Source organism: Dipteris shenzhenensis, chromosome 5, assembly GCF_047967505.1.
Source record: "Dipteris shenzhenensis isolate YYH24624 ecotype China chromosome 5, Dip_SZ_1.0, whole genome shotgun sequence".
In the NCBI taxonomy this organism is placed as follows: domain Eukaryota; kingdom Viridiplantae; phylum Streptophyta; class Polypodiopsida; order Gleicheniales; family Dipteridaceae; genus Dipteris; species Dipteris shenzhenensis.
Genome location: NC_141600.1, coordinates 73164 through 92311, shown reverse-complemented (window position 1 = coordinate 92311; position 19148 = coordinate 73164). Strand labels below are relative to the sequence as shown.

General features: G+C 39.7%; 1 protein-coding gene across 1 annotated transcript; it reads left to right on the top strand.

Moving 5' to 3' along the window:
• The first annotated feature begins 11529 nt into the window (after positions 1-11529).
• On the top strand, positions 11530-12953 carry LOC147901445 (rhodanese-like domain-containing protein 6). Its single transcript, XM_087375132.1, has 7 exons — positions 11530-11755; positions 11897-12017; positions 12072-12226; positions 12309-12350; positions 12421-12549; positions 12627-12728; positions 12864-12953. Exons 1-5 carry the CDS (start codon positions 11624-11626, stop codon positions 12496-12498), a joined length of 528 nt encoding a protein of 175 aa, XP_087231258.1. The 5' UTR covers positions 11530-11623; the 3' UTR covers positions 12499-12549; positions 12627-12728; positions 12864-12953.
• Positions 12954-19148: the final 6195 nt, after the last annotated feature.

Below are 19148 nucleotides of genomic sequence, written 5' to 3'. Positions count from 1 at the left end.
ATGACCCATTCACAGAGAGGTTGGTGGATGAAGACAAATATGATGATGCCCTCTTTGATAATTATGGCTTGCAGGGTTATGAAAAAAGGCCACTACGACAATACTTAGCGGTATGAACTCTCTATTTCTCAACTAAATACAATTTTTTAAATAAGATTTAAATTTAAAGATAATGAATCTAATCTCTCATATTTGTTTACAGGCAATAGAGGGAGAAGAAATGGATGAAGTCAATACGGAGGCACTCCCTTCTACTTCAACAATGCAACCACCTCTAAATTTGATTGAAAAATCAAATTTAGCTGCATTAGATAAAATGGAGAGCTCATTTCAAGTTAAGATCGTTTTGAAACGAGAACCTCAGTATTTAAGCTTTGGTAGAGAGGAGGTTTCAATCCTCTCCAATCCTTTAAAAGAGGTTAATGACAATGTTATCTTGGCCATTCTCAGGTAATGTTTATTTATTTATTGCTACTTCAATAAGCTAACATTTGTTTATTTATTCACAGTTCAGTTATATATCAGTTTCCTAGTGCAGAATGCAAATCAATTCTATGAGCTAATGTTTGTTTATTTCTTGGTGCAGTGTAGTAATTTCTCAGCTTCCTAGTATAGTGCAGCATCGTGTCTACATGCTCGATGCTCTCCTTTCTTCTATTCTTAGCTCTCCTCAAAAGACTATAGAAGATGTTTGTACCTGGTTAAGCCCTTTGAATTTAGATGGGGTGCGAGTCATCTTAATGCCTTATCATGAGGCGTAAGTATCAACTCTAACCTTATTTTTACTATTTCTTTGGCAAGTTTGTGTAAAACAATAATCATTTTTATTCTGGTCGTGTAGCTCACATTGGAGTCTGATCTTCTGGGACCTTGAACTCAACCATTTATGGTTTGTGAATTCAATAGAAGGCTATCATGCCAACTCCCCAAGGTAATTATTCTCTTAATATTTTTGATACTTTCTTATTTTGTATCTTATGATCATGACATATTAATATATTTCATATGTCATGCTGGACAGTGCTGCATATCGGCTAGTATCTGCTGTCAGAACAACCACGGAGCAACAAGATCAAGTAGAATTCAAAAGACGTCTGTCAGTGGAGCAAAAAGATGGACACAGCTGTGGGTGGAGAGTTGCCTACAACTGCATGTTGTTTCTTAGAGAGATTTTTGATTTGGAGTTACCAGTCAAAATGGAATCATATACAGAAGCTGATCTGCTAGCATTTCGGGCTGAGAGTATTCAGCATCTAATTACTACCATTGGGAAACAACATGAAAATATGACTACATTGCAGCATGTATAAAACCTTATCTTTATACTTGTATACTTGTTCCAGCCTTTAATTGGGATGTATAAATCTCATAACTTTTTTATATTTTTTTCCAAAAGGAGAAGAGAATGAGTTTAATGAAAGCATGCTATCTTTATACTTTTATAATTATTTAAACCATTAATTTTATTTGGGATGTGTAAATCTCATAACTTGTCTAATGAAAGCATGCTATCTTTATACTTCTATGATTATTTAAACCATTATTTTTATTTGGGATGTGTAAATCTCGTAACTTTTTCAATTTTTCATCCAAGAGAAGGAGAGACTCACTCTAATGAAAGCGTGTATGAAACCTTTTTAAATTTTTGCTCCAAGCAGAGGAGAGACTTACACTAATGAAAGCATGTATGAAACCTTATCTGCTTGTTTAAGCCTTTATTTGGGATGTGTACATCGCATAACTTTTTTATATTTTTATGGCAGAAGGAGGATGTGGAGGACATAGCAAGTGAAGAAGAATACGATGTAGACTACTCCCTCAATAAGATGAGTCATAAAAATATGAATCTATTCGAGCAGATTGGAAGTTCATTCACTGCTATGTTGTTAATTCGACAACAACCTCATTTTTTTGAATTTGGTGAAGAAGAGATTTCAATCCTCTTGAATCCTAAGAATGAGGTTAATGTCAAAGTCATTACAACCATCCTCAGGTTTGATGCAGCCTTTTCCTTGGCTTTATACTTTGCTTATTTTGATTAAACCCAAGAAGCTAATACTTTTTTTTTAAATATAGTAATGTTATAGCAAATTTTTCGCAAAATATACAAAGCGTTTCATATATGCTCGATCCTCGTATTTCGGAAGTGCTTAGCAACAAAGAAGAAACCATAGAGAATGTTTGCAAGTGGTTGAAGCACATTCCTATGAATGACGCACGAGTTATTTTTACAGCATATTATGAGAAGTAAGCATCAAACCCTACTTGTTTTTTCTATTGCATTGTTAGAATTGTCTCAAACACAGTAATTATTCTTTATTGATAATGCAGCTCACATTGGAGTCTGGTAGTCGTGGACATCCTTGCGAAGAAGTGCTTCTTTGCAAACTCAATGACATCCGTCCATGGCAATGTGTTAGAGTAAGTATAGACTACACTTGTTGTCACTTCTTGACATGTAGATTGATATGCAATGCACATATTCACTATTGTTATATGTTTTGATATGCAGATCAGCTCGAAAATTAGTAGATGCTATTGACATAGCGGCAATGTGACTTGGCACAACAAATAGAGTATATAACATGTCAGGTATCACATCAAGATAATAGCCACATCTATAATTGTGGATGGAGGGTGGGCTACAATTGCTTTTGGTACTTGGTCAAATTTTTGAGATGCAAAATGACACCACACTATCAACATATACGGATTTGCATCTCTATGCATTTATAACATGTACCATTCGAGCAATCATTGATTGCGAAATGAATGCCATCAAAGAGTCAAAGAGGATAGATGACCTCAACTCTACAAACATGGCTTCATTAAAAGAATTGGGAAGCTCTTTTAATGTTAGGGTTATGATTCAACATAGACCTCAGTATCTTGAATTTGGGGGAGAAGAGATTTCAATTCTCTCTAGAGCTTCAAATGAGGTCAATAACAACGTTATGCTGGCCATTCTCAGGTTTGATACAAACTTTTTCTCTACTTGATAATTCAATATTTTGATTTAATCTAATAAGCTAATAAGCTAATATTCATTTATTTTGATTAAATCTAATAAGCTAATATTCATTTATTTGTTGGTGCAGTATAGTTATCTCATGATTTGGTAGAGTCATACAAAATCGTGCGTATATGTTGGATTCCCTCCTTTCTCCTATACTTAGCGATAGCAGAAAGACAATAGCCGATGTTTGTAAATTATTACAGCCTTTACATTTACATGGCGTGCGAGTCTTATTTATGGCATATCATGAGATGTAAGTATCATGGCAACCTTTATTTTCATCTTATACTGGCAACATTGTGTTAAATAATAATGGTTCTTAATTATTCGTGTAGGGAACATTGGAGTCTGGTGGTTTGGAACCTTGAAGACAACTATTGTTGGTTTGTTAACTTGATTGCAGGCTTTCATGGCTCAGTGCAAATGTAAGTATTCTATTAATCTGTTGTTACTTCTATATTATGTACCTTATGTGATAGATACACTAAGTTTTTTTAATATGTCACGATGAGCAGGTCGATTGAGAAGTTGGTATCTGCTATCAGAGAAACAGGACAGTACAAAGACTCGGTAGCCTTCCAAAAGCGTTTAGCAATAGAGCAGGAAGATGGGCATAGTTGTGGGTGGAGAGTTGCCTACAACTGCATGTTGATTTTCAAAGAAATTTTCTCACTTAAGCCACAGATCTCATCGGAAGACTCTTTGGAGCTCAAATATTCAGAGGAGGATATACAATTGTTTAGGGCTGAAATCATTCGAGATCTAATTGCTGCCATTAGAATACAACATGCAACTGAAGCAATACCAGAGCTTCCCTTTAAGGAAGAGGAGACTGAGTCTACTATGAAAGCACTGCATACTACAGAAGAAGCAGAGACCCAATGTACACCTACAGCACCACAGCCTCCACTGGAAGCATCAGAAGAGTTGCCACCGCCTCCGCTTGCATTTAAGGAAGAGGATACTGAGTCTACTCCGAAAGCACTACATACTACAGAAGAAGTAGAGACCGAGTGTACATCTACAGCACCACAGCCTCCATTGGAAGCATTCGAAGAGTTGCCAGAGTCTCCACTAGAAGCATCACAAGAGTTGTGATGCATGTATGATGTTGTGTTTGTAGTTTTTGTTGATTATACACCAATTTGTGACTTATTACTTAAGTGGCATAATCATGATATTTATATAATTTCTTTATGCACACAATTTTATGATATGAATGTGTGATGATGTGATTATTTGGAAATAAATCCTTGTGTGATGAGAATTTTGATATGAATGTGTGATGATGTAATATTTGTAATATATTTATTTCATGCACACAATTTTATGATATGAATGTGTGATGATGTGATTATTTGAAAATAAATCCTTGTGTGATGAGAATTTTGATATGAATATGTGATGATGGATGTAATATTTGTAATATATTTCTTCATGCACACAATTTTATGATATGAATGTGTGATGATGTGATTATTTGGAAATAAATCCTTGTGTGATGAGAATTTTATTCAGTTGGACAGTCTCCACTCACTTAAAGTAGAGCATTCGCAATGCTTCTCTGACTTTATTCCATCCCTTATCCTTATCATCTCCACTCACTTAAAGTAGAGCATTCAATCTCCACTCGCTTTATTCCAACCCTTATCATAGTGAACACATCGTGCCACTCACTTTATTCTAACCCTTATCCTTATCGTAGTGAACACATCGTGTCTTAGTGCACTTGTATTCTTCCATCCTAGTCCTTCCACAAACACTCTCTTATTTCTTACATCCTAGTCCTTCTGAGTAACTTGTATTCTTCTATCCTAGTCCTTCCGCAAACACTCTCAGAGTCTTCTTTCATCCATCCTGATAACCAAGTATTCTTCTATCCTAGTTCTTCCACAAACACTCTCTTCTTTCATCCATCCTAGTGCTTCTCATTAACTTGTATTCTTCTATCCTAGTTCTTCCGCAGACACTCTCTTCTTTCATCCTAGTGCTTCTCATTAACTTGTATTCTTCTTGTATTCTTCTATCCTAGTCCTTTCCGCAGACACTCTCAGAGTCTTCTTTCATCCATCTTGATAACCAAGTATTCTTCTATCCTAGTTCTTCCGCAGACACTCTCTTCTTTCTTGCATCGTAGTCCATCTCCCTTTCTTTATCATCTCCCCACCCATGGATGTCCTTGGCATTGTCGAAGACGTGGAGTTCGGAATTAACAATCTCAAAGAATGGATTGCTGACCAAGGAGCACAGAGAGAGGTCAGAATTCGACAAGGTTCTCCTTTGACACACATGGAGAGAGAGGAATTTACTGCACAAAGGCACGCAGAGAGGGAGGAGACTCTCAAGATAGCAGACAGTGAAAGACTTCTAAGACGTATGATAAAAGCACGACAAGATCTATTAGACTTCTTAAGTAACCTGCATTATCGTAGCTCTCGTCATGGGCGATTTGATGCGAATGCTGAGAGAACAATAAGAGCCTCTCAGAGAAATTATAAAGAAACAATTTGTGATTGCTTAAACTTCTTCTTCACATGTAATTATGTTGAGGATACAGCTGTGGAGGCAGTGAAGGATTGGGTTGTTGAGAAGATAAGAGAGACCAATGATGAGATCTTCTAGACTTAGATAAGAGAGACTGTATTAAGGTGTTTTTTGACACCATATGGCTTTGTATTAAGGTGTTTTTTGACACCATATGGCTTTGAGTAATATGCTCTCTTCTTGTACAAATGTGATGTTAAGATGATGTTAAGAGAGACTGTATTAAGGTGTTTTTTGACACCATATGGCTTAGAGTAATATGATCTACTTCTTTACAAATGTGATGTGCTCTTTTTGAAATGTACTCTAGTTTTCATAACATGTCACACCATTTTTTCTAATTTGATTTTTTAAAATCTTACTTTTTTGTCTCTTTTAACAATGCGATGTACTCTATTTTTAACATCTCACGTCATTTTTTCTAATTTGATTTTTTTAAATCTTCCTTTTTGACTCAATGTTTTGTTTTATAAGAGCCTCTTTTTTGAAATGTTTTATCCAGAATTATCTCACAAAATGAATTTGGACAGTGCAAGAGTCCAAAATTAATGAAATAGGTGTTAAATTAACTAGGTAGCCCAAAAAAACAAGAAGCAAGTTTTTCTCTTAGTTCTGAGTCAATTACTGCCCAATAATTTAGACCAAAAAATGTGAGGTTTGAGTGCTTAAATGCATTGTTGAAGGCATAGCCTCCACCCACGTGGACAATTACCATGGGATAGGATAAATACATCTCTGGTAAGAGGGAGTTACTAGAACAAAGTAATGGGATCATTTTGTAACTATAGGGACAGTTGTAGCTATCCCTAACAACACTCCTTAGTGGCCTGATCCACCACATAATGTTTTGGACTATGATTGTTACATTTTGAAACTTACTTCACCCACGTGGACAATTACCATGGGATAGGATAAATACACCTCTGGTAAGAGGGAGTTACTAGAACAAGGTAGTGGGATCATTTTGTAACTATAGGGACAATTGTAGCTATCCCTAACAATACTCCTTAGTGGCTTGATCCACCACATAATGTTTTGGACTATGACTGTTACATTTTGAAACTTACTGTTGCCTTACAACAGTCGGACTGATCTCGGATGGCTATATAAACCTTGTATAGCAAGGTTTTCTATGTTCTTTTGATACATCTCGTGACAGCTTTGTAGTTTGATTACTTTTCGATTATACTCCGAACTGTCGATTATGACGTGATACAACAACAGAGAAACATACAAACCGCAACTTTGAAAACATCAAAGCTTCCAATGGCATCATAGGATCACACCTACATGCACAAAGTTGGTGAATACGCCAACGATTACAAACGACATCATAAACCGCATATGATAGCTAGTATCGAAAAGCAGTAGTACTTGAGCAACGCTCAAATGCTAGGAAGGAAATCTTTAAGAAACTTGCACGTCGCCCGAAACTCTAGCCTATTGAATACACTAGTAGAGGAGATCTCATAGCGACTATTCAACAATACATGCACATTCGTATTGTAAAGCAATACTCCGCCAAAGTGAGCTTTGATGAGGCTCAATATAGTTATCATTAAGCATCAATTGTAGGAGCAATCGTTTCAATCTAGCAAGGCTCAAAGCTTCAAGCTACAACTCACAAAGAAGACCTCGACAAAAGCAACAACAAGAAAAGACAGTTGACAGTCGGAATCCTATTAGAATAGCGACGTATGACAACAACATCAACAAGAAACCGAAACAAGCGCAGTACATCAAGGTCAACAAAGAAGATCACAGCACCAACATCACAGTTTCACTCTGAAAGTAGCACGCAAAGCTTAGCTAACAGCAGCACATTCCGACCACTCGGTAAGCTACTGTAATCACACTTCTCTCATTCCCTTTCATGGCACGACTAGCTCATGCTGGATAGCTTCGGAGAAGAAATGTCACCTCGCCATAATGGTATTGCATATTTTACAAGAAATAGAGCTCGGCTAGAGGCTACTTCCCAAACAAATGATCCAAAGGATATCTTTCACGACCCTAATTATATCCCTAGTGGGACAAGTTCCTTTGATAATTCCCTGCATAGCCAAGACGTGCAAGAGGCAAAAACTGAGCTAGCAAGGTTAATGCTACTCACTCCAACACAGGAATTACTACACTGAACACTTGCCACTAATATTGCAGCCAGTGTCTTTGTGGCTGCAAGAAAACAACTGAATTTCAATCCCCTCCCACCACCTCCAAAGAAGAAGAAGGCTGTCAAAGTTCAAGCTCCAGTAGCAGCTCAGCAAAAAATGCAGAACCCATTGGTCAAAGCTGTAAAGTTTACTACCAAGAAGGAGCAATTTGTAGCAACATTTAATGGTAAAGTAATGAATTGGTTTATGTAGTATGGTGTTGCACATTTTGCCACTTATGATGAATTAAAGATTGCTTTCTTAAGTCATTTTAGGAAATAAAAAACAACAGAGGACATCTTCAAAAAACTGAGAACAATGAAACAAAAAGACCTCATGGTTGTGGACTATTTATAGATGTTTAGAAACCTCAATAGAAGGCTAACAGCAAACCAAAGACCCACCCAAGAGCAACTGGGAGACTATTTTTGAAAAGGATTAAACAAGGAACTGAGAACTGCAATAGCTAGCAGGGACCATATTGGAGGAGCAAATGATTTAAACAATATGGTGGAGCTGCCCAGAGGGCAGAGAGAAGACTTGGTACAGCATCAAGATCCAAGAAGACAAAAAAGAAAAGACATTCAGATTCAGAAACAGACTCAGAGATAGACACAAATAGTGAAGCAGAAGAAGATACTGAAGATGAGGAAGACGACTCATCAGATAATGATGAGGAACACTCCAAGAAAAAGAAGAAAGAGAAAAAGAAAAAGCTGAAAGAAAATGGACTAGGAGAGGGATAAAGTATTCTCAATTTGAAGGTCACTATGATCCGCTCCCATACGGTCGAGCTAGACAAAGAATTTGTCCTTCATTTCTTCGAGCCAACCTTTACAGTAGGCATGCAGTCTTGTTTTACCTCAACCTAGGTTGTTAGCTTTGCAATATGTTTGTTCTACTGCTCCTTAGACTTTGCATATTCTTTCTTAAGTGCTGAAGTTTAGCTTGTGCATTGGCAAGTTGTTGTTGCATTTCAGACTGTTTGAGCATGAATTCATGTACTACCTCTTTGTCTTTCTGCAACTATTGGACCTGTTGCTATAGCTTTGCTCTTTTGGTATTCAAAGTAATGTTGGAGTACGAGCAGCATGCTTAACACTTCTATCAGTGCTGCCAATGCTTGTGTTTCCTTGACATGAGTTTCCTGCAAGTCTAGCTTGTGGATTGGAGACAAATTTTCAAATGGGGTCTTGAAGGGTGAGTTGAGGAATAACCGGGCCACGTTATCCTCGAGCTTTAGCCATGTTTCCTTTGGCATCATCGCTTTAGCTCGTTGGTTGAGCTTGATCTTTTTGACTATTTCTATTCTCCTTATTGAGGAGGCATCTCCTCCTTGGCTAGTGGCGTGTCCCAAAGTGTGTCTACTAAGGACTTACCATATACTGCTTGCAATGCTTCATCTTGAGAATATTGTGCCTCTTGCAAGTCTTGCACTATTGCATCCTTCAATTGGTCGGATTCTTTGCTATCCTGTAGCTTTGTTTTGTCATGCATTTGTTTTCTTTTATCCTCTCAGTATTGTATAATCAAGTTTGGCATCTCTTCTTTGCTATGCGCTGCAAATTTGAACAACACTGCAATGAAGGGTGCAATCTTGGAATGTGCATTAGAGGTAGTCAAATCCTTCTTTGCAATCTCGCTCATCAGACATGAGTGCAATAGGTGAGCCCTACTTATGTGTGTGCCCTTCTCGGCTACACAGAGTACTGCGTAGGAATCTCGGCTCATTGTGTTTGGCTTTACCAAAAGCTGCATCCTTTTGAGATACCACACCAGTTGTTGGCGGTGGCTTGTATCTTGCACATTACTAACAAAGAAATAAATTTTCTGCATTTCAGGCAGTCCGAATTCCTTGTGCATCTCACTATCTACATCCTTTTTGTATGCAACTTCCTCCTTAATCAAGGCAATTGAAAAACCTCCGAGATAATCTCGGGTGTCACCATGAGATTGTTGCTTAACATACCTCCAGATTTTTGAAAAGCTTCATACTGTGCGAGAGGATCTTGTGGAGCCTTTCAAGATGTCCACGGAAGACTCACACTGAAGCAAGCCAATCTTCTTCGATTGAGCACGATTTTAAAGTACCCAATCCCGTTTAGGGCCAAAATGAGTCCAAGCTATAGGAGGAAAGAGCGACCCAACATTCCTGCGGTGACCTCTAGAGATTCTCCCCACCATTGTGGTAGATTAGGGAAGTCGATCCAAATTGGACACTCATGGTACAAGAATGCATCCACATTGAAAGTCGGCGACCAGGGAAATACCAACACCACTGTGCCACTGAACCAAAAAGACTATCCCACCAGCTCATTCCTGATTGACTCAGATATATAGCGAACCAAGAAACTTGGCTTCATACCCACATGATCCATGAACTCTTGCAACTCTATCATCAGAACTCTTCTTGTGAAAAAAAGGTTCATAGCACCCCGATGAAGCCCAGAGGGCTAACTCCATGTGTGTACCTTGTGTTGATCTTTATGGATTGGAGTGGGGGTATAAAGCCATTATTATGTCCCCTTAACTCTTAATTGAAAAGCTAATCAATTAGTCTCCCTCCTTTTGACCCTATGCATAGCCTGAGCAAGCCATCTTCTTTTCTTCAATTCTCTTTGCTGACCCACTCAACAAGAGACACACTTTCGTCACATTGTTGTCGAATAGTTTGGTTTCAACGATGCACTACACATCTACATCATTGCTTCAAAGCTCCATGACCTTAGGGGCCTTTCCCACGCATTGCAGGGCCAATAAAAATGCCAAGACTTCTCACAACCACCAACATATGTCCTCATGATTTGCTTGAATGGCTAAAGGTTTCTAAACCTTTGACTAATTTTTGGATGTAAGCGACTGATATCTCTATTTTCTTTCTCCCAAAGGTCCCAGCTCCGTAATGCTTGGGTGGAGAGGGAAAATTTCAGTCTCCACGGGGAACACTAATTGAAATCTGAGGTTGGGTGGGGGTAGAAAGATGATGGGCATTTTTGTTTCGAGCTGGGCACATGAGGGAGGGAATGCGCCAGTGGTTGTTGGGAGGGCTTAAATGTGATGAGCCTTTGGTGCTCAAATTAGAGAGCAGTCGCATGATGCCCTTGATTAAAAATTGATTCTAGGCAGTTGGTAGGTCGTTGGCAAAGTAGTTCTCGAGGTTGAGCACCTTCCGTCCCCATATTTAATGCACTTGAACCAATCAATTTGGAGCTGCAAGCTTTGCAAGCTATTCAACTACCCTTTCCCTCAGTAAATAGACCTTATTGATGAGCGTTCTACCAAGCAAACCTTCTTCCTGAAATATTTACGCATGGCCATGCATCCTTTTGAGAGTTGATCGAGCCAACTGGCTCGATGCAATCGTTGAAACCAACGAACTCCGTAAAAATCTGCATTTCAAGGAGGACAACTTACAAGTAAACGGAAGTCCACAGAGGCAGATTTGAGCAGAACCAACTAACTCCGTAAAAATCTGCATTTCGGAGGGTGCAGATTTGAGCACTGGTGCTCCATTTCGCCTCCAGCCAATCAACTATTGACAGCTGTCTCTGACGATTGCCTTGAATACTGCTCGGTCACCTGCAAACTCTGCAGCACCCAGAACCTCCTGCTATCCTGCGCGTCGCCAGAGCTGCGTACGGTCGGATTCGGGTTGATGGTGTTATTGGATCTACAGGACGGACTGGGAGGAAGGGTAGGTAGCCAATGAAAGCTGTTTTTGAATGGAGTGGGTGGCTCCCATAAATTTGGGAGTCGGAAGGGTGGCGTGCAATTCAGAACAGGTATTCTGACTCGCGGTACTTGATCATCGATCGGAATTCTAATTCGCGGTTGATCATCGATCGATCGCCTTGCGTAGCTATTTATACTATCGGTCTGGCCGCGAGTGGTGTCTCTGCCTCCAGCACTAATGGAATTTTACCCGTGCCAGCGAACCCGCAAGCTCCGCGTTCTTTGTTTGCACGGCTTCCGCACCAGTGCTAGCATCTTAGAGAAGCGACTGCGAAGATGGAGCAACTCCGTTCTCGAGCTCTTGGACCTGGTATGCCTTCGCTTCCGCGATCTATTCCACTGTTATTACCCTTCGACCTACAATCTCGGTTGTAATTCTGTTTAGCGCACGTGAGATGGCACTTCCGTCCATTGCCCCTATGTGTTTCTTAGTGTGCACTGCTTTGTGCAGACTTTCCTGGATGGCCTTTTCCCTTGCGGCGGGAAATCTGACGTAGAAGGGGTCTTTCCACCCCCTTACTACGAATGGTTCCGATTTAACCTCGTAAGAATCGGATCAATTACACATACAGGTGTGTTGAGATGAGTCTTACCTATTTGAAATTCTCGTGCTATACGCATGATAGGTGTCCAAGTTTTGTCAGTGTCGGGGCCTGTGGACTTCCGTTTACTTGTCCTCCTTTTTTTTGCGGAGTTCGTTGGTTTGGACGATTACATCGAATATATTTCTAACTTTATGCTAGTGCATGGTCCTTTCGACGGTCTGATCGGCTTCTCCCAGGTACGTCTATGACAGTTTTCGGTTTCTTGGCGAGGGCAGCTGAAATATTCTGCAAATGCTAATGCTGGTGCACTCTATGCAGGGAGCTGTTCTTAGCGCTGCCCTTGCAGGATTACAACAAAAGGTATGATCGTGAACTCTTTTCCGTGTAGCTTCTCTCACAGACGCCTAACATGCCTTTATTCCTTGATCAGAGGCTGGCGCTTTTCGACATCCTCCGTTACGCTTCGTTCTCATCATCTCTGTGGCCATGTTCAAGAATGAAAAGATAAAGAGAGATTGCTATTCGGAGGTGATTAAGTGTCCATCAATACACTTCATCGGTAGGACACATCAGTTTTTGTTTTCAAATTGACGTATCCCACGTCCAATCCTGAGTTCTCATAAACATTTGTTGCAGGAGCTAACGATTGGCTGAAGCCCAAGAATGAAGAACTCCGCGAAGTGTTTGAAAGTCAGATCGTTATCAGGCACGAGGCAAAGCACGTGGTGCCCAGGCTAGGTATCCTTAACTTGGCCATTTGTTGCTTTCGCAGGAGCATGCGTTGCAAATATGCAAGGCAAGTAAGGTGATTAATGCTCCTGCTGCAAATATGCAAGGCAAGTAAGGTGATTATTTCTCCTGTGCTTTTGCTAGATGAACAAGCTGCAACTACCTTAAGGGATTTTCTGTGTGAGCTACTCGACGGGAGCCTCGAAAGTAACAGAATTGAAGGGCAGAATGAAGTTAATTGAAGTGGCTGCCTAGCACACTCTCCACTGATATTCATGATCAAAAGTAAAGCAACTATAGTGAAAGGTAAGCAAGCCCATAGCGTTTAGACCAAGCGGCTAAAACGTGTGTTCTTGAGAGAGACATAGCTCTTGGAGCTCCCTCTCTTAGGCTTTTGGGAGTAAAGTGATTACAAAGAGAAGCTTTAGAGTAAGCAATTATAGAGAAAAGACTTCTAGTAGAACATTCGAGGAAAATCTCTCTAAAGGAACCTTAAACCTTTCAAAATCTCTATCAATGAGAAAATTTGAAAAAACTCTCAAGCAATGAAAGGAAATGAAATCCTCACAAAGAATACTCAAGAAAAGATGAACGAAAATTTCTTTCAAATGAATGGAAGATGTCTCACAAAGGAGGTCTTTTCACCTTGACGAAAGGAAGGGCTTGTGCTCTCTCTCAATGGAAAACTCTCTCATGAAGATCTCACACTCGAAGAAGGAGGGTGCCTCCTAGAAGGAGGGCTTGATGCCTTAACAAGAGGCAAGTGCTAGGGAGCAATTAGTGCTCTGATACCATAATAGCGAAAGTGAGAGAGGAAGAGAGAGAGAGGAGTGCACAGGATATAGCTACGTATACACTTTGTTATATTGAACATAACAAAGCTAGTGCATGCGAGCTTTAGAGAGTGACATAGCAACCATCACTCCATGGCATGGAGTGAAGTGACAACGGAGGGAGAGTTTTGATGAGCAGTCTTGTCTTATTTTGTCACTTTTATTGATGATTACAGCAGAAAAGTTTGGGTGTATTTTATGAAAAAGAAAAGTGAAGTGTTTGGGCACTTCAAAGCTTTTAAAGCTATGGTTGAAAAAGAAATAGGCATGAAAATAAAATGCCTAAGGTCAGATGGAGGGGGAGAGTACCTCTCAAATGAGTTTGCAAGGTTCCTGCAAGAGTATGACATAAAGTAGCAATATTCATGCAGTCATACTCCACAGCAAAATGGACTTGCAGAAAAGAAAAACATGCATACTGGATAGGTATCTCGGGCCATGTTAAATGAAAAAGATCTACCAGATTATTATTGGGCTGAAGTAGTTACTATAAGAGTTTACATAATGGAGGCAGTGTCACACCCGCATATGTTGTTCTATGCTCGTTATGAGGAGACGAAGCGTCGATGATATGAGATGGGATCTTCAAGAGGGACCGTTACGGATGCATGGAGTGATGGTGATAGTAGCCCTCCGTCATTACCTCATGAAGCCGTGGAGGAGAAGGTGTTTGATGATATGGTGTGGGATTTATATGTCCATCAAGGGAGGGATGATAGCGTGGAGCCGGATGATCTTTTTACTGCAGCATCGACTCCACTATTTGAGGGGTGCACATTCTCTGTTCTACGTGCCTTCCTTGAGTTACTAAACTTGCAAACCATCTATGGATGGAGCAATGCAAGTTTGAATGCATTACTTAAGTAAGCTTTTGCAAACATGGTGAATTATGCTAGTGGGTCAATTACTCGAATGCTTTTCCTCATTTATGATCTTCACGTGCAGGCTATTGTGTAAAATGCTTTCAAGGAAGAATAAATTACCGACCTCAAGAGATATGGCAAGGCAACATGTGACCTCTCTTGGAGGATTAGATTACAAGCGCATCCATGCATGTGTCAACGATTGCGTTTTGTTTCGTGGACTACATAAGGATGCAAGAGAGTGTCCAACTTGTGGAGAGGCAAGATATAAAGCAGATCTCAAAACTTTGGACGTGCCTCGTAAGGTTCTGCGATATTTTTTCAGAATCCCTCGTATTCAACATATGTTCAAGTACAAATCTATTGTAGAGCTTATGTCATGGCATTCCTCCCATCGATCAACCGATGGCAAATGGAGAACTCCCGCGGACTCTCCTACATGGAAGCATATTGAAAACACATGACCAAGCTTCAAGAAAGAACCTAGGAGCTTGAGACTTGGATTGGGTATGGACGGTGTGAACCCATTTGGTCTCAAAAGCACCTCTTACAGTGTATGGCCAGTGATATTAGTGAATTATAATCTTCCACCCTCTATGGCTATTAAGAAAGGACATGTTATGCTGTCCCTTCTAATTCCAGGGAAACACTCAAAAACCCTGATGTTTATTTGGAGCCTTTGATTGACGAGCTAGAGATACTTTGGAGAGGTATCGAGGTGCATGATGTGAGCAGGCCTTTCTCGTCATGAGACTTTAACTACAAAGCAATCTTGATGTGGATGATGCATGACTTTCTAGGCTATGGCGAGTATTCAGGTAAGCATTGCACTTCTAAATTTGAGGGCAAAGGATGTGGCATCCTGATCCACCTTCAATTCTTAATTGCGTTTATTATTCAGGTCTCACTACATCGGGTTACCATGCATGTCCTATTTGTGGTCCTTTGCTAGTTGCCTCACGGGCAGATGCATTGAATAAGGTCATCTATGAGAATCACCATCGATTTCTCCCACCTGATCATCCTAGATATGTTGCCCCTTGGAATCAAGTCCTCCCACAATCACTCACCGTGGGAGATTGGGTGAGAATTTGGGATGGTTTCATGACTCCTCCAACACTTAGCATGAGCCGGTAAGGGTTTCTAACTATTGTGTGTTATATTGGTTGGAAATAAAGATTGTCCGCTAACACTTTATTTTGTTTAGATACTCCATCTTTTATCATTTATCATATTGGTCCCACCTCAAGATCAATCACCTGCTTGATCCCATGCATATCTTCAAGAATGTGGCATCTACGATTTGGGAGCATTTGAATGGGACCCGAGATTCCGCAGGCATAAGGGAGAATCTACGTGCCACAGGGAGGATGCGTGAAGCTTGGCCACAAGAGAGACCAAATGGGCGTGTTTTTTAACCTCGTGCACCGTGGATGTTATCAAAGCTAGAGATGGCAATGGTGAAGCGTGCTATTACTACAAGTCGTACTCCCACTGGATGCATGAGGTGTTTGAAGGGAGCCTTTACAAAGAGCAAGAAAAGAGGTGTAGAGCAATTATATGGCTTGAAATCTCATGATTGGCCCAAGATGCTCCAAGTAAGTATTTTATGTGCATAATATCTTTTTCCTTTCAAATGTGTGAGTTAATAATTATAAGCAACTAATCAACCATCTTCTCGTGGGTTCAGTTCATACTACCTACTAGCATTTCACGTAGTGCATCGAAGGACATGAAAGATTATATTTACAAGATGGGCGAGCTTGTGAGGTACTTTAGATGATACAAAATATGATGCGTATCAATGCTTCATGCAAGTTTGAATGCATATTGCTAATATGGTGTACTTTTTTATTTCTAGGTATGTGAGCTCAAAGGAAATAGATCCCACCACGCTTGAGGATGCTCGAGTTATGTCAGTGGAGGTGGTTTGTTTAGTGGAGGAGATATTTTCACGTTCTATTCTCACAAGCCAACTACATCTTATAGTGCATTTGGTGGATGAGATTGCTATATGCGGTACTATACATGCACGATGGTTGTTCTTCCTTAAGCGCTTCATGAAGACCTTGAAGGGCTTCGTGAGACAAAATGCAAGACCCGAAGGTAGCATGGCCGAGGGTTGGTACAAGAGTCATTTGTATATATTTCTGAGTTTCTTATTGATGTGGATAGCTCTTTCCCACGACTATAGAGAGATGATGAAGACCTAAGGATGACCTCTATTGTGCCTCAAGGGAAAGGACGCAACAAATTCATAGACACAGAGTTGCATAATAGTATCAACCTCTTTTGCGTGCTTAATAGTGATGTGATGAAAAGATGGGTGACAAGATACGAGGATGCAAAGGCAAGAAGACAAGAAGAAAGGGCCCTCTTTCATACACCCCATGGATCTCATGTGCCATACCCTCAGTGTCTAAGAGTACTTTCAAAGGATATTCATGTGGATTGGCTACTTGATGAAATGGAGAAAGCAGAGAAAGACGAGGGGATGCATATCACAATGGAAGAATGGGAGTATGCTAGGGGATGCATGAGTAAGGTCAGTATATAGAATGTTATGCATAAGTTAGGAGCTTTCAATAATTTAGATTGCTTATTTAATTGATTTTTTCTTGGTGTAGTGCACTATGTTCAATGCTATATGGTGTGAGGGCAAGCAGTTTCAAACACAACGGATTGATGATAAGAGAAACACACAAGATTGCGGCGTCATTGCTAGCTTTGAGGGAGCTAATGGAGCCATGGATGATTATTGTGGCATAATCCAAGATATTAAGCTTGACTTTTGACGCTTCTTTATGTATGTTTTGGATGTAAAATGGTTTAAGGACGTGGTGGAAAGAGGCCCTAATGCAACAATCAAACGCCATGCAAGTGGATTTGTAACTCTTGACTCCACAAAGTTTTGGCAAAGTAGGAAGGACACACTAGTACTACTGCAACAATGTGAACAGGTACTGTGCACACATATAAAAATACTCGCATCTAAATATTTGATGCAAGAAAAATAACATGATTGTATTTGTGTTTGAATTAGGTTGTCTATCAACCAATGGTGGATAATAATAGATGGTGGCATGTCATACCTATTATGCCACATTCCAAAGTGATGTATAGTACATTTACTAATATGGAGCGTATGGAGGATGATCATGGCCATGGATGTGATGATGACCGTGATACGAGAGAGGAGGATGATCATGAAATAGGAGATATAGATATTGAGGCCATTACCCGTGAGGACGAGCCTACCATTGGTAATGCTAATTTCGATGAGCACATGAGTAGCACAAGTAGTAGTGGGTTGAATGTATTTGTAGATCTAAACACTTGTTTGGATTTTGAAGTAGATAGTTTGGCAAGGGTTGATCTCATTGAGGATGAGATTGAACCGTAGCCCCATCATTGATATTGGCAAAACTATTTTACATATTGTCTCATTCTCCTCACCTCACTTAATTCTTGTATATGTGGGCTTGCAAAAAGCATTGATGTTCTGTTAAAATTATGTGCTTTGGTAATCATGGGCAATGTTTGGAAAGCAATGATGTACACCAAAATCTCACTTTCTGTATTCTCTGGTTTGCATCTATCTACGCGTCTAAATGCACGTTAAATTCTCAGTGTAAACGTGCAAATAAATGCATTAATACACACGCAAATAGACACGCTGATAAATGCGATGTTAGACGGGCCTGCATTTTCTCAAATTAGATGCGCAATTAGATGTGTTAATAGACACGCAAATAGACGAGTTGTTAGATGCGCTTGTAGAGGCGCCCGTAATTTCTCTACTAAAGCAACACCTATAGATGTGCCTGCTATTTTGCGCATCTACCAAGCGCATCTATAGTTGCTTTGTGTTGTTGTGTTACGTCTTAGACATGATCTGGTCTTTGAGCCAATTGAAACTTTGGCGCAAAGTTACCCCCAATCCCATAGGAGTGTCCAAGTATCGAAGGACATTCCCCTCCAAAACCCATTAAATAATTTATCAATCGAAGCCTAGTTTTCCTAAACCACCAATACATAGTCCCGTCGAATGTTGTCATATGCTTTTATATCTTGTATGAAATAAATGCACTTTTGACACAGTAGTATTCACATAAAGTATGTTGTTAATGATGTCTACCTTTCATGAATCCGCTTTGTTCTTTATCAACGACCTTTGAACAAATCTCATGATCTATGAATAAATCTCATGAATTTGCAAGGCCAATGTTGTGTGATAGTGATCTTGTAAGAAGCATTAGGGATCGGGATTGGAGGCAAATTACCAACATGCACCCTACTTTGTCATTTAGGGAATAGCTTAATAAGCCATGTGTTAGCATCCATTGATAGAGAACCTTTTCGAATTGTAGCAATAGCCATATATGTATCAGATCACTGTCCATCAATTCTCAAAAAGTTGCATAAAATTCCACTATCAAAACATCTAAATTTGGGCCTTTGTCCCTCTTCATTTTACTTGGCAGCCTCAAGCTCTAGTAAAGAAAAGGGAGGAGCTAGTTGTCTTCTTTGGGAATTCGAAATTCAAGGCTTCAACCCATCTAACATACTACATATAGAATCTATCCATTGAATTTGAACTGTCGGAGTTCCAACAAGACTTAACAAATGAAATTTCAAGATAAAGATGTCAGCAATATGCCAAAATCTTGTTTTAATCTTACCATCCTTATCCTAAATTTTGTTAATTTCTTTTTGTAGATGCTTCCTTCTCA